The sequence below is a fragment of the Adiantum capillus-veneris genome, chromosome 15 (genome assembly GCF_014529385.1).
Source record: "Adiantum capillus-veneris isolate H3 chromosome 15, ASM1452938v2, whole genome shotgun sequence".
NCBI classification, from domain to species: Eukaryota; Viridiplantae; Streptophyta; class Polypodiopsida; order Polypodiales; family Pteridaceae; genus Adiantum; species Adiantum capillus-veneris.
In genome coordinates, this window is record NC_140945.1 from 61,091,231 (window position 1) to 61,101,494 (window position 10,264).

Below are 10,264 nucleotides of genomic sequence, written 5' to 3' on the forward strand. Positions count from 1 at the left end.
GGGTGCTTAACTGCAGCACAACCACTAGCCTAGCGCTGATTGAATGCCAACTTGTTCGACACTTTACCCTACATTGCTTCCTTTTGCCTCTTGTGAACAACTACCTGGAGGTAGTCAACGAGCTCGAAGGTTTTCGCCGTGCTCGTTTGAACCCGACCTTAGGGCGAGTTCATAGTGGGCGACGACACAACTTCCCAGGGCGCTAGCAGCCAATGATATGCACGCACGTCAGCATGCCTGTTCACAGTGCGCGGCGGCAATGAGCTAAATCAAGTGCCAGCACATGGAAGAAAAAGCTTGGTTTGCTTCCCCCCCCCCCCCCCCCCCCGGGCAATACCACTTCCACCTCCACTTAGCTTGACATTTTCCCAGTTGGCAATTCATCCTTCCATTTTCAACCCTCAAACATTCCTGCTTAACATTAAAAAAAAAACAACAACCCCTCTTCACTCTTCCACCCTCCCCAATGTGAACTAGCCGGTGGAAGAGTGGATAATGCACGCCCTCCACCCGGAAGATGGCATTTTAGGGGTTCTCTTCCACCTTCCCAATGTGAACCCAGCGAGAGAGAGAGAGAGAGAGAGAGAGAGAGAGAGAGAGAGAGAGAGAGAGAGAGAGAGAGAGAGAGAGAGTTGTGCCGAATTGCTGTTGCCATTAGAGAAAGGGCAAATTACCAAAATACCCCTCTAATCTGTGAAAATTCCCAAAATACCCTTCAAATTTCAAAAATTCCCAGTATACCCCTCATATTTTGCCATAAATTCCCAAAATGCCCTTCAAATTTTCCAAAATTCCCAAAATACCCCTGGTTGTGAAAGTAAATTTATCCAAAGATATTTTTTTAAAAAGCTTTTCATAAGAAGACTGATTGTCTATAAATACAAGATACTAAAACTAGAGTTTGAGCTGGTTTTATGTAGGCTTTGGAGATAAATTGCTTCATTATTTTTAGACATAAGTGTCTTTTTTTGTGAGGTAATTTGTGACAAATTACATGCTAAGCACTAAAAAACGGATATCCATTGTCAAAAAAGAATAAAGATTAGGAAATCATGAACAAACCTACTAAAATAGATACAAGGGTATTTCGGGAATTTCTGAAATTTGAGGGGTATTTTGGGAATTTCCACAAATCAGAGGGGTATTTTGGTAATTTTCCCTTGGAGAAAACTGCCCTATCCATTAAACCAAGAGCAGCCTTAAAGTATTTGGACTGCTAAAAAAGATTTTTGTTTAGTAGATAGAAATGCGGCAGGAACAGCCATGGAGCTCGGTGTGTCTGTGGGTTGGGAGAGGCGGTATGGCAACGCGTGCTGCTTTTCAGCAAGAATGATAGCCCCTTCCTCCAGCTTAAGCCTCTCATTCAGCAACACCTTCAGAAACCCTCTTCTTAGCAGCCCTCTGCTCTGCAAACCCTTCCCGGAGCAGGAAAAGCAGAGGAAGCTCTCCATCGCCGCTCGCATAGAATGGGCAAAGGACAAACACCTGGACGAGGTCATCCAACGCCAGAAAAAGGTGAGACTTGTCACCAAGCTCAAAGACCTCCTCGTGAATGAGCCAGGTATGTGCATGTCTCTGCGCGAACTTGGCCGCTACCGAAAGAAGCTAGGTCTCACAGAAACCCGAAGACTGGTTGTTTTGATCAGGAGATACCCTGCCATTTTCGAGCTCTTCGAAGAAGGGGTCAGCAACTACTATTATCGACTCACCCCTCAAGCAGAAGTTCTCTTTCTTGAAGAGCAGAAGCTCAAAGCGGAGATGGAGAACTCGCTTGTTTGTAAGATCAGGAAACTGCTTATGATGTCGGTCGACAAGACCTTGCTTATGTTTAAAATTTCGCATTTGAGGAGGGATTTGGGCTTGCCTGATTATTTCAGAAAGAATCTGGTTGAGAAATACCCTGAGTATTTCAAGGTTGTCGAGCTCCAGAGCGGTCCTGCGCTTGAACTCACTTCTTGGGATTCTGAGCTTGCTGTATCCGCTTGGGAGAGGAATGTGGAAAAGGGGACAATGAACACTGAGGTCAGAGTCAATCCCAAATCTAGAAGCGCAAACAGGGGTGGCCGCAAGCGTCATGGAAACTTCCTTCTGAAGAGAAAAGACATAGAGTCTATCAGAAGGTTTCATGACATGAGTTATTTCTCTCCATATATTGAGTTTGCTCACATAAACCCAGCTTCCCGTGAAGCGGAGCGACATGCATGTGCCGTTGTACATGAAATTCTGTCTATGACGCTCGAGAAGAGGCTCAATGTCGACTTTCTGACACACTTTAGGAGAGATTACAAATTTTCGCAGCAGGTTCATGGCATGCTTGTGCGGCACCCGGAGCTCTTTTATGTATCACGTAAAGGGGATAGAGACTCCGTTTTTCTCAGAGAAGCATATCGAGGGTCGGAATTGATACAGAAAGAGCCTCTTGTTGTGCTGAAAGAGAAGCTTAATATGCTTCTTGCAGAAGGGGAACAGGAATTTGAAGATAGGAGATATGCAACTGGTGGCGTGGACGAAGCTGATTTTGTTGACGATGATGATGATGACGAAGACGAAGATTTGTCTGTTGATAATGGGGTAGAAGGTGACTTTGATGAAGAAAGTAAAGAACAAGGCTCAACACTGGGTTTGGATTCCAATGGCCGCACACCGCCAAGGAGGCCTTTGGTAATCTTAGAGAGAGAGCGACAGATTGCGGAATTTGTTAGCACTGCAGAGCGATGGTGAAACCAGCGCTTGTGGTAATATTCGAAGATTAGGGTAGACCAGCAGCTCTCTTTGTGCGCTTCTCTGGCTATGAAAATTTTTTCATATGGCTCCCGTGCTGGAGGAGTGCAGGTATTAACTCATGTATTTAGAGACAGCATAAAAGATGTAGTATAGTGATTACCATTATATCATCTGACAGTTGTCGGAAGAAGAATCAACTCTGCTGTAACACTCCCCACATTTTTGTGATTTCCTGAAATTTTTTTTTGGTGCCGCCTGTTGAAAGGTCGTGCTATTGCTGTGGTTTTCTTGGGGCTGTGTGTAAACTGGATCATCCTTTAGTCACTTTTGGAGTTGAGCTTGGCATGCAGGGTAATCTTGTAGTACTGAATTGGTGCTCTTTTTTTTTCCCTGGCTGGGCAGGGACTTGATAGTGTGCTTTTCAGAAGTGAATTAAGGCGAGTTGTCTGCCTAGCATCATACAAGTGGTAAAATATGTTGCATATCTTATTACACCATATGGCAAACTTTGAACTTTGAAAATCATACCTTATTTTTTGCACCTGAGAAATGCGTTTCGTCCCCCTTGTTTCTAGTTTGTTTCTCAATATTATGTGCGTTTCGTGTTTTGTTTTGAAGGTAGGAAACATGTGTTCATGTGACACTTCCCTACAGTTTGAGGGAAAAGTCGACTTTATTTTTGTAAGTGACGATTACTGCTCTGGCAGGACCAGATGTACAAGAGCAATCTGTCATTTTGAAAGAGATTGCTATTGTGGAACAAAGCTTGTGAAAGGCTCTACAAACTTGTATCAGTATAGTTCAGTGTGATACTAATAATGTCGTAAGTGCAATTGTCTTAAGATGATGTGCCGGTACGGACTTAGTAAGATCTAAAGGTACAAATGAATTTGAATGCAAGATGGCAATGCTATCTTTCCCAAATCAGGTGATGTGTCTAAAGTTGTATAATATTTAGTACAAATTCTTACTAATGATTTGTACTTTTTTTGATTAGCTTCAGTGCATTTATAACCACAGCAAGAGTTGAGGAATTGGTTACAATAACTACTTAATAGAACAAAGAAGAACCAGTAAAGTGCAAAAATAGAACAAGATAACAAGTCAGAGATTGAGAGAGAATGTGTGACCCTTTGCATGATGCCCCTCTTTGTAGAACCAGGTAAAAAAATGTTAACAATCACTCATAGGGCTCGAATTCTACATAAGACAATCACAAGAAGTTTTGGACAAATTCTCACAATAATTCCCACATTGAGACTTACCTCAACATCGTGAGCTTCTGTGAGGGAGGCATTGCATACCTCGCTAGGTACGATTGGGGGTAGGGGACCGCCGGCCCGGTGGGGGGGGCCGGTGGTCCCTTGCCCCCAATCATACCTAGCTAGGTATGTGGTGCCTCTCGAGCAGAAGCTCATGATGTTATGCATTGTATGAAAAACATTGAAAAAGACTCCGTTTTCCTACATGAGAATATTTCTAAAACTTCTTGTGAATGCTTAGCAAGGTAAAGGGACTAGTACAGAGACGATTAACTTGTATTGGCCATTCCTTGCATTTTCTTCACCGGAGTACAATTGCAAAAGATGCGCATTGAAGAGGGACATCTGTTGAAGAAATCTTTGACAATGATGGTCGATATTTTGCAAAGAAGCGCGATTTTTAATGCAAAATAAAGCCTCCCAGGCATTACAGTCGATGAACCTTCAGTGATTGTACGTTTTTCAGCAAATTATATGTTGACACATTCCAAGTTTTTTGCCTCTAAATCGGGGTGGGGTCCACCCTTCTTCTGTTCACCGTCTCCTAACCGGCCCCTTTACCCTAAATGTCCTTATTAGAAAAAAAACATGTTTCACCATTAGCTTGCCATGTGGCTCTAATCGAGAAGCTTTATCCACCGTCCACACTTACTGTTCCATGCTTTGCACCGGTCTCTTCTTTAACATGCTCTCATGCATAACCTACTTCAAGCTTAGAATAGTATCTGTCCATTATAAAAGAGGGCAACAAATCCACAATGACAACAAGAATATGACATTAACAACGCCTCAAGGCTCACTCCTTTTCGTCACAGTCGGGCGTCGGGGGGCAGGAGATCTTAGCCCTCCATTTAGTCACGATTACTATGTGGAATGAAGGGGTAGAGGTGCTGGATGAGAGACACCTCAGCAGCTGGAATACGGCGAGGCTGCATCGGCTGCATCCAATTGACGGTCTGGAAAGGTCGTTCAATGACCTTTCCCTGCAATCCACACTCCCAATGGCTCCGGCATCCATCGGTCACGACAAGTCACTTGATTACAAGGAAATGTTAGCCAATGCACGATCCCCATCACAAGAAGATTTAGAAATTTTCTCATGTAGGAAAACGGAGTCTTTTCCAGTGTTTTTCATACAATGAATAACATCCTGAGCTTCTGCTCGAGAGGCTCCGCATACCTAGCTAGGTATGATTGGGGGCAGGGGACCACCGGCTCCCTCACCGGCTCCCTCACCGGGCCAGAGAGGACCGGTGGCCCCCTGCCCCCAATCGTACCTAGCTAGGTATGCGGTGCCTCTCTCACAGAACCTTAGTGCACAAGAAATTTTGGACAAATTCTCACAATAATTCCCACATTGTGACTTACCTCAACATCATGAGCTTCTGTGAGAGAGGCACCGCATACCTAGCTAGGTACGATTGGGGGCGGGGGGGGGGCGGTGGTCCCCTGCCCCCAATCGTACCTAGCTAGGTATGCGGTGCCTCTCGAGCATAAGCTCATGATGTTATGCATTGTATGAAAAACATTGAAAAAGACTCCGCTTTCCTACATGAGAAAATTTCTAAATCTTCTTGCGTACGGCCATTGAAACTTTGAGCAATCATAGAATTTTGAAACATGCAAAACACATAGGGAAATTAGTACATTTAAAAATCGATGGTAAATCAAAGTTTTGACATCAAATGAAGTTTTGGAGTCAATTGATGAATCGGCTTTTTTGGTGAGCGGAATTGGCAATTCTCTACATAGCATGATCAATAGCCATGGCAATCGAATTCCACATATCAAGTTCTATCAAAGCGGCTTCAGCTCTACTCTATCTACCGACCGTTCTTGCATCCATGCAACCATCCTACATCCCATCTTCTAGCAATTTACACATGTTAGATATGGCACAAGATCTTCCAATAGAGCATTCTTTTGATTATGAGTGTCGATCGTCTAATTGTGAGCCGACACTGAGATCCTCCCGACGTGTCTATTGGGCATGCTAAAGAGGAGTTGGCTAGTGATCATGTATCACAATTTCAATCTCTAGCTAGCTCTAGATTGTATTAACAAATATTTTTTCATTATTAAATGCCAATATTATTGCATTATATACTTTATTAAATCAAGCTATGGTTAAACATGGCTGCATACGGTGCACAAGGGCAAAGGGATTCAGTCCAAGGGCGTGAATCTCAAGGAATACCCCCTGCATCCGCACAAGTGATGTGCTACCTGATGATGTGATTCCCTCTTTGCAACTAGATACTGGCAATCAAAAACATGACAGCACAAATATACAAGGGGGAAGAATGTGAGTGGAATAAGGATTCCATGGAAACCTTTCTCCAAAAGTGGGGATATTTAGAGGTTTAGGCACACACTTGAAAAGGAAAAAGGGTTAGAGACTAGTCTATCTCTGAAGGAACAAGGCCTACAAGTAATGGATGAGTCTCAAACCATCTCATAAGCTAGAAACTTGGACATCCTTTGAAACTACATTCTGCAAGGAACTCCTTCCACAAAATGAACAAGATTTGAAATGGGATGCTTGGGATGAGTGTGTGATGGACAATCTCATGCTTACGCAATACAAAGCTAATTACAAAGAGATCATCGTGAAGTTAGAAGGTATAACTGAGATTCATAAGGTGTGGGATTTTATCCGTGGGCCTTGATCCAAGTATTAGGCTACAGGTAAAACCCACCACCCATAGCTTTTAAGTGAAGCTATTCGTCATGGACAAATCCATGATGATATTGTGTATAAAGCATCTGGTACCTCTCTAGATCCATATACATATCATCATCCCAAAGAAATGTTTGGATTTTTCCTTAAGCTTTTGCTCAGACTCAGACATTGCTTGGAAAAATCGATTTGTGTGATCTAAGTCTGGCTCTTCCTAGGTGGCTTTCCCATTTTTTTTGTTGAGACTCAACTCCTGGATGACTTCCATCGACAATCATCATCACCGGCATGCCTTGGCGAATACACATATCTTCACCAGTGATACTACAACTGTACGACATCGAGCTGGTCTACCTATTGGAGTGATGGAACACTTATTTAATTACCTCATTCACTAGCGGTTTATATTAGACTGTTGTACTAGTTTCCCTTTTTTTGTTGTATTTTCCTTTATATTTGTAGACCTCTTATCTTGAATTTGTGAACAAGAAGAAGTACAGTCTTTTGACTCCATCTCTATGTGTGTGTGTGCGTGCACGCGCTTGTGAGTGCTCAAGATATCTCCTTCTCTATCTCTATGTGTGTGTGTGCATGCTTGTGAGTGCTCAAGATCTCTCCTTCTCTATCTCTTGACATGGTATCAGAGCCTAATTGTTTTTGAGGAGCTTGGAGCAGCAAGTAGGAGGAGTCTCTAGGAAGCGGCTTTGGTATTCCCGAGAGCCATCGTCAACGATCTTTGATCGAGGTGATTCCACTTGGAGGCTGTGCATCTTAGGGTTATATTTAGTCATTTGGACTATACTTGTGCCTTTAGTCCTTTGAACTATAAATGTGCAGCCAGATTTCAATTTCGAGCACGTTTTGACCCCTATTTTGGAGTTCGAGCGCATTTTCATGCAGAAACACTAAGGTTTTAGATTCTACATATCTGCATATAGGTGCTACAAAAATCTTTCATTTGGCTACAATGTGCATAGATACTATTTAGCACATTGAAACAGGTATATGCACGTAGATTGTGGTTACAATTGATAGCCGACTATTTTTAGTAGGCTTCTCAGAGACTGTGTGAAGGGTTGGAAACATGTCGTCCAACCAACAATGATGGGCTTCACCAGATTGTCAGTGAGAAGTTGAAGAAGAAAAAAATTCCATGTTTGAAAGTTCATAATGACCAATTTCCTTAAGGGCAAAGGTTATTGGGACTACATTGATGGAGAGCATGAGACAACACGACCATTGCTAGAGGATGGTACGAGTGCTGCGCAAATTAAGAAATGTAAATATTGAAAATAGGGAGCTAAAAAAACTCATGTGTTGGCTCTCTGTCGGTGTACATGACACTAAGATTGGGCATATACAAGATGCTCATACTCCTAAGGAGGCTTGGGACACTTGGTTGTCATTGGATGTGACCAACACGAAGGCAAGGAAGCTGTAGTTGAAGACTCAACTGAAAACTATGCAGAAGAAAAACCTGTCCATGAAGATAAAGAACATATATGATCCACTTGATCGATTGGTGTATAGTTGATCATGATGATAAAGTAGAAGTCCTTCTACAAGGTTTGGCTCCTGAATACAAGCCATTTAAAACTGGCATCCATATTTGGGAAACATTCTCTCATTTATAGATTTGGTTTCCTTATTGATTATGGAAGAGAAGGAACTTGAAGAAGACTCCTCTACGTAGGGTGGAAACAATTCTGAGCAAGTCCTTTTCAACAATTGAGGAAGAGGAAGAGGACATGGTACATGTTGTGGACGAGGCCGAGGAAGAGGCAACCACAAAGCACAATAGTAAAGCAATAATTAGGGTCAGAACATAGGTGGTGGTCGAGGGAACTTTTGAGGCAAGGGTAGTCCAAGAGGTCGTGGAAATGCGCAACACAATAATGCAGGTCAACATGGAAATATAGTATGTTGGGTTTGTGGAAGACATGTTCACTTTGAATGTGTCTGTCCAAACAAGAGGCAACAAAACAATTATGCGACCTCTAGAAAGAATGTAGATGAGCCCGAGAGGCTATTTGTGGTGCAACACATGCTGAATACTATGTCTGCAAACGTGGTAAAAATCTAATGTCTGGTATGTGGATTCCGGTGCATTGAATCACATTACCACTCATGGTGAATGGTTCAAGGAAATGCAGACTTTACAAAGTCCCGGTTATGTAGAGATAGGGGAAGAGATTGTAGGAAATAAAATAGTAATGCGATCACTAGCAAGAATATAGCCTTGAGCCTGGGAGGCTATTTGTGGTGTAGCACATGCCGAATGTGGTAAAATCCAGTGATAATGTCTGGCATGTGGATTTTGGTGCATCAAATCACATGACCAATCATGGTGAATGGTTCAAGGAAATCTAAACTTTACAAAGTCCTGCTTATGTAGAGAATGGGATTGATACTGCACATCCTATTATGCATACAAGAAATGTGCCATTGTGTATGACAAATGGTAAAGTGAAGTACCTGGCGGATGTACTGTACCCAACATTACAAAGAATCTTGTTTCTATTGGGAAAATGGTTAAGCAGGGTTTGCATGTTAGGTTTAAAACTGATGGTCTGTTTGTTGAAGAGCATAAAAAAAATGAAAGGCTAGTTGCAGAAGGGAAGAAAGTGGGAGAAATGTTTACTTTGAATGTAAATGTGCCCGAGATAAATGCTGCCATGTTTGCACGAGGTGCCGGTGTTGTTCCAGACATTGAGATTTGGCACAAACATATTGGTCATGTAGATTTGCAAAGGCTAAAATTGATGCAAATCAAAGAGATGGTTACAGGTTTTCCTACATTTAGAGTTAATGATGAAATGAAAAAACTTCGTGAAGCATGTCAATTTGGAAAGCAGGCAAAAGCATCCTTCCTCATGATAAGCAAGAATGCATTGGATTTAGTGCATATAGATGTATGGAGTCCGTTGAAGATTGTGCTAAAAAGGGATGCGAGGGGCCCCTTCAAAAGACCCAAAATAGCACACTGCAAACCATAAACAAGCGAATCTACATACCTGACAAATTGCACAATGCATAATCCATGCTATATGCGAACATAGAGAGACAAGGAGCAAGAGAGAGTAGAAGTGCACGTGTAGATGCACCTCCTAGAGCGGAGTGCTACACCGGCACAACGAGAGAGGAGAGGGAGGAGGAGAGAAGAATTACGTAGACAATGGGTGCAATCTCCCCCCGTACAAGAGTGAGCATTTGCCTCTTGTACATATTTACTTATAGATTTCTTGAATGCTCAAAATGAGAACAAACTGGCCGGCCAGACATAAATGACCAAAGCTCATAAAGAGCACTTGAATAATAAAATATGCATAAATGCTATATCCTTTCACATAAGCCTTAGTCTGATCAAGCCTTTTCCACCTGTCAATTGTAGTAAAAAGCTATATATCAATTTCGATTGTATACCTCTCCCTTAGAAAGCAACTGTTCTCAGTTGCTAAGTTACCTGCAAACCATACTTGTCAAAAATAATGGTTAAAATCACTTATGAAAAAAGAAAACTCTTAAATTTAAACAAATGAATTTTCTTATGCTTGTTGTCATCCACATACTGCGTATTCTAATGTCCCATACCACTAGA

At 42.2% G+C, this 10,264-nt stretch overlaps 1 protein-coding gene across 1 annotated transcript; it reads left to right on the plus strand.

The window, feature by feature from the left end:
• The first annotated feature begins 1,228 nt into the window (after positions 1-1,228).
• LOC147440758 (protein WHAT'S THIS FACTOR 1 homolog, chloroplastic-like) lies at positions 1,229-2,977 on the plus strand. The gene has a single exon (XM_086482592.1). It carries the CDS (start codon positions 1,264-1,266, stop codon positions 2,719-2,721), a length of 1,458 nt encoding a protein of 485 aa, XP_086338718.1. The 5' UTR covers positions 1,229-1,263; the 3' UTR covers positions 2,722-2,977.
• Positions 2,978-10,264: the final 7,287 nt, after the last annotated feature.

Bases quoted from the DNA above. Each gene is read 5' to 3' on its own strand.
- LOC147440758 (XM_086482592.1), top strand. From the start codon at position 1,264: ATGGAGCTCGGTGTGTCTGTGGGTTGGGAGAGGCGGTATGGCAACGCG.